General features: G+C 34.0%; 2 protein-coding genes across 2 annotated transcripts; both read right to left on the reverse strand.

Moving 5' to 3' along the window:
* Window positions 1-140: 140 nt before the first annotated feature.
* LOC133704201 (pentatricopeptide repeat-containing protein At4g18840-like) lies at window positions 141-4152 on the reverse strand. The gene is made up of 2 exons (XM_062128982.1): window positions 1803-4152; window positions 141-413 (listed from the first exon to the last, which is right to left on the reverse strand). Exon 1 carries the CDS (start codon window positions 4042-4044, stop codon window positions 2260-2262), a length of 1785 nt encoding a protein of 594 aa, XP_061984966.1. The 5' UTR covers window positions 4045-4152; the 3' UTR covers window positions 141-413; window positions 1803-2259.
* A 1115-nt stretch (window positions 4153-5267) lies between these two features.
* Window positions 5268-10302, reverse strand: LOC133704350 (alpha-dioxygenase PIOX). Its single transcript, XM_062129157.1, has 10 exons — window positions 10141-10302; window positions 9797-10060; window positions 9394-9543; window positions 9142-9275; window positions 8279-8492; window positions 8009-8154; window positions 7658-7885; window positions 6702-6904; window positions 6142-6385; window positions 5268-5700 (listed from the first exon to the last, which is right to left on the reverse strand). Exons 1-10 carry the CDS (start codon window positions 10258-10260, stop codon window positions 5475-5477), a joined length of 1929 nt encoding a protein of 642 aa, XP_061985141.1. The 5' UTR covers window positions 10261-10302; the 3' UTR covers window positions 5268-5474.
* Window positions 10303-16205: the final 5903 nt, after the last annotated feature.

The following is a 16205-nucleotide window of genomic DNA, read 5'->3' on the forward strand; positions in this document are numbered from 1 at the left end:
TAGATAGATTGATGCTTCGACAGGATCACAGATTTCCTATGAATTCTAATCATTTTTGGCAGAATAACTACTCGACCATTCAAAGTTTACGAGTAAAATTGAGGCCCCTTAAAAAAAACCGGGAAGAAATCCTCAACTCTTCAAACATTATAATTTCCAGGAATAAGATACCAGAGAAAATAAAATTGTTAAAAGAAAAGGCAAATGAAACAAAATTATAAGAAAATCTTAATTTTATGAGCGGACCAGGAAATCAAGATGTGTTTTCTTCTTTAAGCTTGGACTGATGACTTCTAAAGCGGTGATCGGTTGATGCATCATCACACCCATCTTAGTCTAGTCTTCACGCAGTAAATTTGCATGCTTGAATTGCAAGCCATTAATGCCAAATTGCAGCTTCAGCATTGCTCAACCTGCAATCAGTCAGATGTCACAGATCAATAAAAGAGATTGAAACTAGCATGCATTACAAAGAATGCGTGCACATTCACGCGAGAGAGTGTCTATGTGCGTACATTATAAGAGATTACAAACAGAATATCAAATTTCTGGCTGTGCTGCCTATATAATTCCACTACCATAGCAGAAAAAAGTTATTTACCAACAACAGAAGGATTCTAGCCTTCACATAAATTAGTCTAGGGGTATGCCATTCGGCAATTGTCACATTTCTTGGTGACCGACTCCAGAAATTCCTCTCTAGTCAGAATCAGAAAACGAAAAGAAAAGAAAAGACTCTTCCTTTATGCTGCTGTTTGTCTATGATTACGAGGAGCATTTTCTGCTGCAATCAGTCAGATGTTAAAGATATTGCATGCAGAAAATCTATGTAACAGCTATTATAGGACTAATCATATATCAATACAAAAGAATTCTCTCAGGACCTTTTCTAGAGATCAAATTAAGGATTAATAAATGGGGAAGACGCTATAAATACCCCAGATTAATAAGATATACTGACTGAAAATGTTGCCACTAACCAATAAACAAATTCCTAGCGAGCTTCAAGGCTTTGAAGTTTTTTCAGTCTTTCGTCCTACAAATGACGTCATAAATTCAGTTATTATTGCACGTAAAAATTTTCAAGGCCAGTTGTCATTGAATCAATGGCACGGTTCTATCTAGCTGTCACTTTAAAAGTATATATGTGGTTATTTTTTAAAATATTTTTTATTTATAAAAATATTAAAATAATATATTTTTATTTTTTAAAAATTAATTTTGAAATCAGCGTATCAAAATAATATAAAAACAATAAAAAATTAAAAAAAATTAAAGTTTTTTTTTTAATTTTTTAAAGCGTAAAAATAAAATCTAAGGCTGTCAATTCCTTAAACCATGGGAACAAAATTGAAGAATTGACTAGGCCAGCAAAAATACTATTTTTTGCCTTTCATTGATGCCCTGAATCCTCTGTTTATCCATCTAGCATATGTGTTCCCTCCATCACTTAATCATTTGAAAATGTCAATTTTCATTTTCCATACGAAATTGTCACTCGTGTACCTGCGATTTATGTGCTCAATAAAGGTATTTTCTACATCAGAAAGGAAAAAATCGTGGTGGTTATCAACCAACCGCACAAGCATCGAAAGTCACCTAGCACTAGGATTCAAAACGACTCAAAAATACGAAGAGGATGAACTATTAGGAAAACCACTATTCTATAATTTTTTCCCTTTACATAAAGTGAATGGTACGGTTAATACACATAAAAGGCATGTAATGAAAAATATAGCATATCAAGTTGAAGCTTCTAATATTAGATGTACAATTTCTAATATTAGATGTACACTTCTTACCTCGGTTACATCTACCCCCACCAGCTACTTAAAATAGGCAAAGTACAAGCACATATTTTGACTCGCACCTTGTAAAGCTCCTTTCAACACCATTTGCAATGATGCAGTTCTTGAACAATTATTAGTAATCAAGTTCCTCTTGTCGAGTTTATATGATGGTCAGCAAGCCATGCCTTTCTTGAAACTCGTCAATAAACTCCATAAAATTCTTAATGGGCATGTGGAAAGAATGTCTCCGAGGAATATAATCATTTGGTCACCAACCCCAATAATGGCTTGTTCACCCCAAAACTTGAAACACGGGCATCGCAAACAAATTTATAGGGCACTATCTGGGTGTTTTGACCAGCTGTCTCTCGGTTCTCAGCAGCAATAGTCGTCATCAGCTCATGCTCATCTTGCACCATAGATATGTCCATTGCTTGCAACTAACAGTGGGCCGTGGATTTCCATCTTTTCACCGTATGCCCTGGTTCTCGGCCATGATAGTCATCATTGGTTCATGATCTTCTTGCACCATATGATTGGTCAATATATGCAATAACTCATAAATTACTTGACTCTGGGGATGAGAATGGTCTCTAGAAACAAACTCATGGACTGCACCGTTGAGTTCAATGGAGCTGCATCCAGGATTTTTTTGCATACCTCTTACTTTCATCTCTCTCCTCAACTTCCCAGAAATATCCCATCTATTAACTGCTGCATAAACATTGGAGAAAAGCACGTAGTTCATGTCATTTTGTGGCTCCATCTTAATTAAAATCCTCCCAACTTGCTCTCCCAGCTCGACATTTCTGTGTAGTTTACAAGCACTGAGGAGGGCTCTCCATATAGCTGGATCCGCTTTCACAGGCATTGTTTCAACAACCCGAAATGCATCATACAACAGACCTGCACGACCTAGTAAATCTACAATGCATCCATAATGCTCCATTCTTGGTTTTGGTTTCTGATTTTCCACCATTCTATTAAATATCTGCAACCCAACGTCAACAAGACCTGAATGAGTACACGCTGCTAAAATGTTGATGTACGTAATTTCACTCGGTTCAATTCCACACTCTATCATCTTGGCGAAGAGCTCAATAGCTTTCTCCCCAAACGAGTGCATTGCCAGCCCACCAATCATAGAACTCCACACAAATACCTTCTTATCCCCTGTTTCTTGAAAAACTTTCCAGGCCATGTCAATTCGCCCACATTTACTGTACATATCAATCAAAGCTGTTGATAAATGGGCATCAACTTTGATCCCATGTTTATCTATATACATGTGGAGCCAACGACCCTGATCCAAAGCCCCCAGCCTAGCACATGCAGAGAGCAAAGTCGTTACTATGACCTCATCCATTTTAACTTTAGCAACTTGCATCTCCTTGAAAAGCTCCAAAGCCTTACTATAACAACCAATTTGTATATAACCCTTAATCAATGCACTCCAAGAAACCAAGTTCCTTTTCGGCATTTCATCAAACAAACAAGATGCCTCACTCAAAAAACCAGCATCAGCGTAACCCACAAGCATTATAGTCCAAGACACAACATCTCTTTCAGGCATTTCATCAAAAAGCCTTCGTGCCTCATCCAAATCTCCTGACTTCACATACCCGTTAATCAAGCAATTCCAAGAAACAACATCAGGACCCTCAATTTTATCAAATACTCGACGAACCACAATCCCCACCTCCCCTACTTTCCCATAAAAATCCAACAAAGAATTCCAAGAATGAACACCAAACTCAAAAGGAAATTTTATCATCTGGGCATGAGCCTGCTTGCCTTCAAAAACACCACTAAACTTAGAACAAGCAGAAAACACATAAGTAAAGGTAAAATCATTAGGATACACATAATGCTGATCACACAGCATTCTTGAATAAAAAGCAAATGCCTCCCTTGGATTACCAAAATTTGCATAGGCTTTTATCATGGTAGTATACATAAATGAGTTTCTTGGGATATCAACAGTATCAAACAGTTTTTGAGCATAATTAAGAGAGCCCAGATTGTCAAATGAGGCAAATGACAATAAAAGACGGCCAAAGGCATACTTTTCTTTGATAAGAGAGGTTTTTATGAGAAGGGTGTGTAGTTGTATTAGATCTTTAGGGTTTTTGCAGTTTTGGAGAAGAGAAATGGCATGGTCAGGTTTTCTTAACTGCTGTTTTTGTTGAGAGTTGAGTGCTGTGGTTTTGCTGGGTATTGGTGAGAGATAAGGAGCGGAAGAAGATATGCTCATGTCTGGCAAGATTGGTTTTTGGACAGAAACTAGTAGGGATTGTAATGATAGTTAAATTAGTTAGCTCAGAAGGATGTGAAGATGGGTTCAGGAAAAATCATGGAGGAGATTTTTATAGAGTAAATTTCAAGTTAGTCCAGAAACTACATATTGCTTCTCAATTGAGTTCTTAAATATTCCTTTTTATCGCGATTGGGCACTCAAAGGGTTAAAAACCTGTGATAAAATCCCTATTGGAGGTCAAGAGCCTAACTGACCAATTGACCATCTCATTGACTCAACTAGATCGTCTTCTTTTGTCCTTTCGAGTTTTTTTTTTTTTTTGGGAAAAAACCTTTCAAATTAGCCCTAAATTTCACATTTTTCCTGTCAAGAGAGCATGAATTTCCAGAAGCAAAATTCTTAAGCAACAGCACTGCTTGATAAAAAGATGACATGCTAAGTTCTTCTACCATTCCAAATTTGGCGAAGTTTGCCCTTGATCAACCATCTATCTTCAAGTGCTGGAACATTCTCTCATACCATCCTCAGCTGCTAGTATCTCGGATTTCCTGCCCGAAGCATGCATCCAATATTGTCATTCTATTTGGATCAAATTGATCCATGTTAAATCCAAGGCAATCATAAAAAACACTTCTGCAGCTACAAGAGAATATATTGCACATGAACTTCCAGGCTGAAAGAGAATATATTGCACTGCGAGTACCCTTCTCCACCAAATTACCAATTCAAGCTTAAAAAAGAGATTGGCAAACACTCACACTTGGAACCAAATTACAAGAGTTTAGAAGAAAATCGAGGGAGAAGTTGAATAAATTGAGAGAGAGATAGAACTAACAACTTACACTGCTAAAATGTAAATCTTATTGCCTGGGTTCCACCATTCTCATACATTCTTATTTACACAATGAACTCTCCTTCTAACTATCTACTAATTTGATGCAACTAGCTCTTAACCAACTAACTAATCTTCACATGCTAAAATATGCTAATCAACACATACAAAATATACTAACAATGACGAACTGTTGCTGCTAAGTTCCTTCCATCAATCTAAACTCTAAAACAACAGTCTAGAGTAATTAAACTTGTAATCCGTTCGCAAACCTTTCCTGGAAATTTAAAGAAGCATAGCATTCTTAACGTGGTAAAAATCAATTCCCCTTATTTTGATCCACAATTCTCAATTTTGTACGGAACTAGCTAGAGATAAAAACCCTGAATAAGAAACTTCCTTCTTTATTTATTTATATTGAGACATAACATTGCTGTTTTTCAAGGTAACACACAAGAAGGAATATTATTATTAATAATAATAAAAAAACAATCTCCGAGCGATCCCAAGCCCCAAACGAAATCTAGCCAGAGCATTTTATTTTGTTACATATAACACACATGACTGCGAGAATAGATATTGGACGGGTTTGGTTTCACTTCGGAACTCGAAAAAGAAGAGGAATGGGATTGGGAGAAGGTGGAGGCGAGTCCCAAACAGAGAAAGCACTTGCTGAGTTCATCCATTTTGCAGTCATTTCTGGATAATGACGATCAAGGACATCTTTCAGACTCTCTGTTGAATTCACCCATTCAAATCCTTTCTTCGTGTATGTTTCCTCGTTGAAATTGCTTGTGAAGAACCTATCTGCCTCTAGCCTCCTGCATGTCCATGAATCCCTCGGGTCATCAAAACTCATGATATACATGTTGGATCATAGGAATTATAATAACAAGTGATTGATATACGTTTTATGGAAAAAGGTAACTTCTACTTACAAATTACATGTATAAAAACTTTTGCAATAATTTTTCCAGAGGTTGAAATATTCGGACATGAATTAGCATCACCTGGAAAATCTCTTAATTAACATGTTCCGTCTAGTACCAGGTGACTATAGTTAGGTGTGCTCTTTCCCACCCTCTCTTTTTTTATTAATCCACATGGCATAGTGGGCAGTTGTTGAAGAAATAGTTTTTTCAGGGGGCGGCGGCAAAGACAAGTCTCTCAATTTCGACCGATTTTATATTACGAATTTAATAAGAGGAAGTGGGGTTAGATTGGTCACCGCACGCATCTTACGACAAATATAAAATATTTACCTGGTTGCCATGAGAAGGAATATGATAAAAGCAGTCTCGCTAATTGCAAATCCTTTAATTTTCTTCTCTGCCATGAGTCCCACTAGAAGATCGAGCTCTTCCACTTCATCACCGTAGACTTGATGAAGAGCTTCTATCACCTCCTGATCATCCGTTACATCTTCCCATTTTGAGATGGGTATCAGTAGTAGAGCCCTACGAAACTCATTGTACCTCGCAACATTCCTCTCCCTGTCCCGGTAAACTGTGCGACGATTTATTCATATTTGATCAAACAAAATATATTTGCATTAGCTCCACGTTATTTACATGCGTTAGGCGTATTAATACAAATGTAAATATTCACAATGACTTCCCGAAGAATCATAAGATTATACAAAGAATTCATTTTTTCAAAATACTATTAACTTTTTGTACCCAAAAATACTTTTAATGTCAAATTAAGGAGTTGACTGTAAAAGTACAAGAAAATTTTCTTAAACGTGGAATAATTCCATCAAATCTTCAATTTTGAATAGTTTTTATATTCACAATACGATCATATGAATGGCTAGCGTTACCTTCAAGAGCGGCAAGGTCTACATGATCAGGCCGGTCCATACCATCAACATCCTGTGCTACGACGTCCCTGAGCCACATGGGATAATTCCATGGTTCCAATGCCCCAGAAGCTTGGTGGCCCATTGAAACCATAAGTTTAATAAATCCAATTCCAGATAATGTTTTTTCTCCTCCACGACCTATCAAACTTGGCATAGGTATCCTGCGCGTGCATGCACGAAATCAACAACAACAGAACTTTTCTCCATATTTATCTTCCTTCTTTTTAAATACACTAATTAACAATGTCTAAGATACATTATAATTACGTTGACTAGCGTTCTTATTAGTCTAACCAAGAAAGAATGGTCAATGCATGAAGTTATCAAAATAGGCAATGCTTTTTTGTAAAACAAGAATGGTGAGATCAAGAATCTATTGAACTGTGTTTTGCTTATAAATTAGCAGCTTTTAATAAGAGTACAAGGGATAAAGAACTTGTCTTTTGAAGAAAATATACATACATGTATACATACATACATTGTATAATGTATGTATGTATGCATGTATATATGTATGCATCTTATTTCAAAAAGAGTAGTAAAAGTTAATTGTATGTACGTATATATGTATGCGTATATACATAGATACATAGATACATACATACATATGTACATACAATTAACTTGTACGTATGTATCTATGTATCTATGTATGTATGTATATACATATACATACGTACGTACAATTAACTTTTACTATTCTTTTTGGAGATATCTCAAAAAGAATAGTAAAAGTTAATTATAGGAGAGTGCTTTTGCTCCTGCTTCTTTTATAATCAGCATGCTTTCCTTAAATAACTTTAAAGTATTTTATCTATTTATATATTTTTTGAAAAGAAAAAAAAAAGAAAGAAAGAAAGAGGAAAGGGATGTCCAATCCATTTTATCAAAATAAAAGGCAACTTGAATTTTACTTGTCAGTTGAAGGCGGAGATTTGTGAGAGTCCGGTGCAGCTGATATGTCTCTAAGCTGAAGGTAATCAGGGAGAAGTGAGTGCATTCTGTAAACAGAGACAAACTCCTCAGTTAATGAATATGGGACACCATGGTTTTCAGGCTTCTTAAGCCCCACAACACCTCCCAAGATAGCTCCTCCAACATGACCAAACTTGTCCTTGAAAGTTTTCCCCAACAACCCATACCTAAAAAACAGAAACGAAGGACAATAAATTAAATTTGGATCATGGCCAGTATTAATTCGCTGTTATGATCATGTACAGATAGTACATAGCAACCCATGTTATCGGAGCTGGAGGTTCACATACCAATTGCCTCGCATCCCTGCTAATAGTGTATCAGTTTTGAGAAGTTCAACAGTCCAATCAATTGTATGAACTTTTGCAATTACTGCAGAAGTCACTAGCCTTGCATGCCGGTATAGCTCTTCGTCTCCCAAGTCCTTATATTCCCTCTAAACATGCAGCGTATAAAATCAGTTAATCTATGGATAAAAATTTAATTTCAAGAAATGAAATTAATGCAACCGCGTATTTCTTATGAATGTGATAAAAACACACACACACACACACACAAACCTTGAGGGTGTCACAAACTGCGTTATGCTCTTTAACGAAGAGGGCTTGCAAAATGGAAACACCTGCCCAACTATTGCGAACATCTCCTGAAACAGCAATCCCATCTTGGTCATGAAGGAGAAGGCCGTCTTCAGATATCTTGAGCTTCCCATCTTTGAAAGTTCTAACCTTGTGCAACCTTTTTTCATTGCTCCCGTATATAGCACTTCCATCCCTGCGCGTATTAATTTCTTAGAATGTATCAAGTTCTTTTTTTTTTTTGGGCCTACTATTTTGAAAAATATTGTGACCGCTGCTATCTAGAATGAGATTTGTTCTATGATGAAATTCTTGCTAGATATGGAATTTAGTGTTTCTCGTGCAATAATATCTTCTTTGGATTGCCTGAGTACAGTATTAGAGAATAATAAACATGTGTTTGTTTGTGGGTGTTTTGCTTTTGTGGGGACCTCAAGGAGTAAAAAAATAATAAAAGAGCTTTCGATGCATATTTGAAAAATACACTGCGATTTGTGTATGTATATATAATAAACTCTATGGATGTTTTCATGGAAACGATTGTGCAAAATTCCTATAAATTGCAATATTGTGCTTGTATTTGCATCGTTTTCTTCCCAAATTAATTGTTTTTAAGATTTTATATATCTTCCAAAAAAATGAAATTAATTAAATGTCTCTCTTAAATACCCTATTTTCAAGAAATACAAGACACCGAGCATTTTAGCATCTCAGAATGTGGAAATCTAAATGGAGCTAGCTCACTCATGTGTCCACTGTGGTTTTTATTTACTGAACCCATTAAAATTAGTAAAGTTTTGAAATCCTTTTGATTAAGCTGTTTTTAATTAAGCATCGAAAAATACCACCAAGGTGTACGAATATTCAATGCTCCACTCTTGATATCCCAGAATCCAGTGGGGACTTCCTTCGTCTTGTAAAACCTGAAAGATCTAAGTGGGCATTGATTTGCAACTTCCTTTGGTGCAACAAGCTCAATCTGCAAATATTTAGTTATAATTGGTACAGAAGAAAAACATCAGTTCGTCAAATATCTGATCTTTAATTTGATGGTAAAAAAAAATATATATATATTATAAACTCTCATGAGGCCGTACCTGCTCAGTTTCTTCCATGTGATCAACCCAGTCATGTATCATAAACTGAATCCATGAAGCTGCTATCATGTTGAATTGCTTTCCTGTGTCTATAAATTTTTTCCGAGCTAGTAGTCTTGTGGCAACGACCATGGGGTCTGGCTTCTTCAGCTACATATATAAAATATAGATAAATCTTATATTGTTAATTCATAAAAATAAAAATAAAATTTAACGTCTTCTTGAAGAAAATTTATTGTTGTTATTATATTTTTCTGCTTTTTACAATATCTCTTTTACTGGAATATCTTTGAAATAAAATTTATAAATCTAAACTCGGGATCATTTAATTAAAAATAATAATTATAGCTATCATTACCATTTCTTAGGGGAAATCATGAGGAACACATATATGTATACGTACCTTATCTTGTTGATTTACTGGGAGAACGTTTCTTCCAAAGAAAGTTCCTTGGCTTCCTGCACCCTCGTTGAAGGGCTCGTTATATTTTCCGTCGGCTGTTCTATACGGATAATCTGCTGGGTTATAACGAACTCCGGTAGGGGTTCTCCCAACATTGAACAAGCTGTACTCCTGGTGAAGGTGCCTCCGTACAGACAAATAAAGCAGGCCTAAGAATACAGGCAACCGATGCCATATCCCCAGCTTATCAATGGAGTGCACAATCTGCACGGATAAAACGTAAATACTAATATTTACATCATGGATTAATAAATTATCTATAGAGAGGAGGAGCAGGGTTTTACCAGGAAAAGAAAAGCATCAATAATGGTCATCCTATCAACAACTTCATGGAAGTCTTGGTGGATGAAACGATGGAGAGATGCACTCGATAATTTTTTGATCAACTCTGTTAGCCGAATCATTTTTGCTTCTTTAGAAACTGTGTTAGCTAGCAAGTGAGATTGATCTCCAAACCCACCTTGCCTATTTATTACATGCCTGCCCATGTGATGTCACCGAAAGGGGCGGCTATGATCGATTTACTACCTCCATTCATTTCTGATGATTATTTTAACGACCGTAAGAAACTATTTTTCTATTTAAATTATTACTTTTAATTTACTTTAACTTTTATTAGTTATAATATTCTTTAATTTTATATTTAAACAACACTGTTAGATATTTTTCAGAAGGGAAATAATAAATAAAGACTTCTTAGAAACCTTCAAAGTCTTGGAGTTTTCTCCACGGAAATCAATCAAATCATAACCTAATTTTTTTATAATTTAGAGCAGTAAGATTTTAAAAAATCGAGAAACATTTTCCACTCAGAACGGTAGGTCAAGATTAAAAAGTAACAACCAAATAAAAGAGAAGGGCGGCTTTCTATAAAGGATGGCTATACCTCCGTCATTCATTCACGCACGTTGATGTTCTTGAATTCCACACGAGTCATCTCTGGAATCTTACATTGTCTAGGGTTTGATCTGGGACGACGTCGCGTAATATTTTGAGTAAAAATATTTTGTTGCGGCAATTAGACTACCATAAATCTCTAAATTTTTTTTAATTGCGTTAGCAAGATTGTCCCAATATTAGAAAGTGTGTTATTTTTTTTTATTTCTTTTAATAAATTTAGACAGGGTGTTAATCTTGGAGAAGCTAAAAATAAAAAATTAATATTTTGACTTTTCTTTACTTGTTTTGCACACTTCAAGGGAAAAGCCAAACAAAATACTAAAATGACTTTTCTCTTCCATAAATGTTATTCCTATATATCTCTCCAAAAAGCCAAAATTAATAAAGTGGAGTCACTAAAAAAATTAACCAATTAAATATAGCCATGTAAAAAAAAATAACATCAAATTTATTAAGAAATAATAAGATATTTGTTTCTTCCACTCTAATATAAAAACTCTTTAAATGATTTTTTTTATTGAAATAGATATGATAAAAAAATATATATTTATACTATTTAAAATATTATTTTATTAATTTCACTTATTAAAATAACATTTTGCATTGAAAATGCTTTAACAATGTTATCTATAAACTCCTCTCGGTATTGGCGCGCCGATTAAAGAATAAAGCTACAAGTTACAGATGTAATTCCCCACGTAATCTACAGCCATTAATTGGTTGACTCGGTCCATCCTCATCCTTAGAAAATTAAACTAGCTATTTTTCCAGAAGGGCGGGCGAGACTGGTCTGTACTTATCGTTGCTGTTTGTATGCTATTGCAACCATCCATATATAAATCACACATTCCAGCCATCACTGGATTTTAGTGATACTTTTTTATTTTTATATTTTAAAAATATCTTAAAAAAATTTGAATATTTTTAATTTTTTTAACTTTAAATTAGTATTTTTTAGTATTTTTAGATAATTTTGATGGGTTGGTATAAAAAATAATTTTTAAAAAATAAAAAAATATTATTTTAATATATTTTTCAATAAAAAACCAACTGTAATCATGTTTTAGGCAGCGTTTGGGAACGTGGCTGCGGCTGCATTTTCAAAAAAATTTAAATTTTTTTTTGTTAAAATTTAATATGATTTGTACGTTTTGGATCGTTTTAATATGCTGATGTCAAAAATGATTTTTAAAAAATAAAAAAAATTATTAACATGTATTTTGGCATGAAAAGTTATTTAAAAAACACCCGCAACTACACTGTCAAACACGCTATTAATAACCTGCATTAATAGTGGGGTGAGTGGTGCAGCATATCCTGCGCACCCCCGTACCCCCACCTTGAGTTTAAGAAAATGTATAATTTTCAAGGGCGATTTTATTTATACTTTATTGATCATGGGCCTTATGTGAAAACTGAAAAGCCGAAGAGGAGAACATCGCCTTTTTTATTATTATTATCCTCTTGCCAGCTCAGTTCTCGTGATGACATTTGGGAATTTAAATACTAGATAGTCTACCCCGCCCCCACCCATAAATAAATTTATAGCAGTGACAATCAAACCACAATATTATCCATCCTTTTACTGCGCGTTTGGTAATTAGTCGTAGGATGTTTTTTTTTTAAAAAAATTATTTTAGTTTTTTAATATTTTATTTTTTATATTATCACAATAAAAATATTAAATTGACATTTTTTTTCAAATCCATTGCATATTAAAAACGCATCTAAACATAATTTTAATTATAAAAACCAAAGGTAACTACCCATTGATGGGGGATGAGATAAAGAATAGATGCTTAACCCACACTTCTTCGTGAGTCAGATTTTTTTCAAACAAAAAAACTATATACATGAGATTTTTCAACACGTTTTTGTAGTTAAAAAATTTCTATGAAAAAAAATTTATATATAATCAAATAATTCAAAAATTGTTTGTGTTAATAAATGAAGAAAAAATCATAAACGATAACTAAAAATATAACTGAAAAAATTGAGAAATAGATATAAATCAAGATATTTAATCTCACAAGATGAAATATTTACCCAATTATTCTTGCTAGATTTATTTATTAAAATAATTTTTTATTCAATTAAACGATAATAGAGATAATGCATATAGCTTCAGGGAGATTACGTCTTTCCCTTAGAGATTGGTGCATATTTTATACATGTTTCTTTGGGTCGGCCAAGTCATCATAGTTGTCCAAACTTGTTTTCATGAAAATATAATCTTCAGGGAGTCGAATGCTCAACAAGTATTTGGACAAGGGAGAAATTCTTTACTGATGGGGGGCTACAAACATTCCCCTGTGTACGCTTTTGCACATATTATCTCTTAGTTTTTTGTTTGTTGGGTTCTTGGGAGCCCATGGAGCTTGGTGTAAAACGATGGTTGCAATTATCAGTGTTCATCCTATAGTAACTAAAGAAGTACATTTATAGTATTTACTTTGTGCATGGGTGTGGCAACGATCCCTTGAGAGACTTCTATGAATATTATTCTTACTAGTCTCCTCTAAGTAGTGGAATTATTTACGGGCTTCTTGTGCATCCGGTGGTCATGACGTTAAGGCATTGTGTGTTGTTAAGAGTGTTAGGACTTATTAGGGTGGCAAGGTCTGATTTTTTCCTCGGTTGCTAGCACGACCTGGGTAAGGATTTGCACCTAACAAGTGAGTTGTTGAAGCTCTTGTTAGGTAGGAGTGTCCGAGGCAACAAGTTGATTTGTCCCGTGTCCTAACTCTAGCGGGCATTGGTTGTGTTCCATGAAATGTCTTGAAAATACTAAAAGTAAGTTTTAGGAGGAAACTAATGGCTTTTAATCAGTTTTTTCACAGACGTTGCCACTGATGTTGTCCCAAAAATATAAGTAGCATAAGAATAAAGCTCCTAGATTAGATCGTCGGGTAATCATTTGATCCTAGCAATCTTATCCATTCTTTCTAACCAAGGTAGTTGCTAGCATGTATTTGGTGCTTGGTAAGCCAGGATGACTTTGTGGCTAATACTTGTAAAAAATCCTTTTTGGTAGAGGTGAGAACTCTTTAATACTTAAATAAGTATCTTTTTAGAGAGGAAAAAATATAATAATATTCTAGAGAGAGATGCTCTGAAAATATATGTGCAGTGGATAATAAAGATTGTGAACCTTTGTTCTTAAGATTTTATGGTGTATTTATAGCCCATGAGTTTTATCATTTTGTGGAGAAAAAAAGGCTGAAACGTAACTTCATTTTTGTGATATTTTGAATTGCATTGTAAGTTGCATTCTACTTATTTTTTCCAGCTAAAAGATTGAGAAATGATGAGCCATAATAGATTTAAGCCCACTCAGGGCTAGGCTTGACACATTGCCAAGCCCATTTGGAGGCTGGGTATAGCTAGCACTAGGCCCAGCACGCCTCCACTCGAACGTGTTTGGTGTTGGTGCATGCCAACCCAACACACTTGAGAATTCTAGAAAATTTACTCTTATGTTTTTCTTGATTCTAAATTTATTGGTAAAGATATATAAAGATATATTTGATATTTAATTAAAATTGTGATTGAATAAACACTCATTCAAAGATAATTAGTTAAAATTATTTTTTAAAAGTGATGTTGCAGGTAAAATGACTGAAAAGATTTATATTAATTTCTTATTTTTTAATTACATTATTATACATTAAATTATTAACACATTATAAATACAACAATGCAACATTAAAAAATTATTTTTATTATTTCATTAAACTATCAATTTTTTACTTCACTCAACGCATGCTTGTCTCTAGAGAATATCAAGTCATAATTTGAAGCTGAAAAATAAAATGGAAAACATTGCCTAATCAAAATTAACTCGAACTCACCCAAGGAGTTGCTGGCATCAAGAAAAGATGAAGATTTGGCTACGAGAACTCTCCAAACTTTGCAGGGACGACTTGTATAGATTTGATGGAGTGTTTCTTGTAGGCAAAACCAGACTTTTGTGAAACAAATGCACGCTGGGGTGTTTCTCTCTTTTTGTGGTTCAAGAGCAACTGCAAAGGTTAAAATGATCAGGTATTTTTAACGATACAAAGATAAAAAAATAAAATAAAATAAAATAGTAAGGTGGTTCAGATTTTTATGGTTCAAGAAAAGCACCTAAACATAGCTTTATAATTTATGAGGTTTCACCTCATTTAATGATAGGATCCACAAATTATGGTTGGGGTAAAAAGCTAACGCCACCTCAATCCTAAACGACCACGTAACGGTATAAATTGTCCGTGAACAAAAGCTAACGCCACCTCAAGGACATTAAAGAAATTCAAAATGGAAGACCGATCAGCTAGATTAATTCTACTGACACCGTCAGCTGGTAACAAATACATATTAAAAAAAAATTAAAGGCAGACAATTGCACAGCTGACAGAAAGGAGGTTTTCTTCGGAAAGCTAATAGCAACAAACTGCATAAGAAAATTTAATAAAAGAAAAAAAATCTTAAACACAAAAATTCGTTGCTTACACCTTCACCAGCTAAGCAGAGGACCAAAGATACAATATAAAATACAATATAAGCATATGATTACGTGTGAATAATAATAAAAAAATTTCAATTTCTAAGGTTATAGCGTGTAATCATAGATAAAATGAGAAAAAAACTCAAATGTCTTTTTGAAAAGTTTATGATTTAATAATCTAATAAAAAAACCACATCAACATTTTATATTTCATATAAATATTTAAAATCAACCAAAACAAAAAAAATCTAAATTTGAATAGAAAAGGCAATTAAAATATAAAATTAATTAGAAAAATATTTAAAATAACAAAAACTTTGAGGGTTTGTCAAACTTCAGCCGGTTATAACAACTCAGCTCCTTATAGAACTTGGCTTATAGAATTATTTAATAAAATTTAAATATGATTCATCAGGTCTAAATTTACAATTATTTTTGTTAAGTTATACGTTTAACGTGTTCAGGTTTTTTTTTTTTTATGAAATTAGCTTTATCTATCAGATTTATTAACGTATTCGCAACAAGTTCAACATCTTATGCATATGCATTTCTTACCAAAAATTGATAGCCAAAAATAAAATGTTTGATTAGTGAATGAGGAACTCGGTTAATTGAAAAGGCTATATGGTATGAGAACTGCAAATCATTTCAACCCCTTTCGATTCTGGTTGAATTTCTACACACAGAATGAATACGTCGGTGTACCCTGCCACCCAATAAGGAGACTTTTCTCATCTATATAAAGGGTACAAGCACATTTATTAGGCAATAAGCTTAATATTGACATAAGACATAGGGAGATGGTAACCCTAGATTCTCCTATTATACGTTAGGATTTAGGACGATTCTGGATCAAAGGATATTAGTGTTTCTATAAATCCAAAAGCATCTAGGTTTACCACATAGCCGAGTCTAAAAAAGTTGAATATGACACTTTGCTAGACCCACAACTATTAAAGT

The sequence above is a fragment of the Populus nigra genome, chromosome 10 (genome assembly GCF_951802175.1).
Source record: "Populus nigra chromosome 10, ddPopNigr1.1, whole genome shotgun sequence".
Taxonomy (NCBI): domain Eukaryota; kingdom Viridiplantae; phylum Streptophyta; class Magnoliopsida; order Malpighiales; family Salicaceae; genus Populus; species Populus nigra.

Coding starts and splice junctions, on each gene's coding strand:
- LOC133704350 (XM_062129157.1), bottom strand. CDS start 10,260: ATGATTCGGCTAACAGAGTTGATCAAAAAATTATCGAGTGCATCTCTC. Junction 6,905..7,657: donor TCTCCGCCTTCAACTGACAA/GTAAAATTCAAG, acceptor ATGCACGCGCAG/GATACCTATGCCAAGTTTGA. Junction 6,386..6,701: donor AGACCTTGCCGCTCTTGAAG/GTAACGCTAGCC, acceptor ATCGTCGCACAG/TTTACCGGGACAGGGAGAGG.
- LOC133704201 (XM_062128982.1), bottom strand. CDS start 4,044: ATGAGCATATCTTCTTCCGCTCCTTATCTCTCACCAATACCCAGCAAA.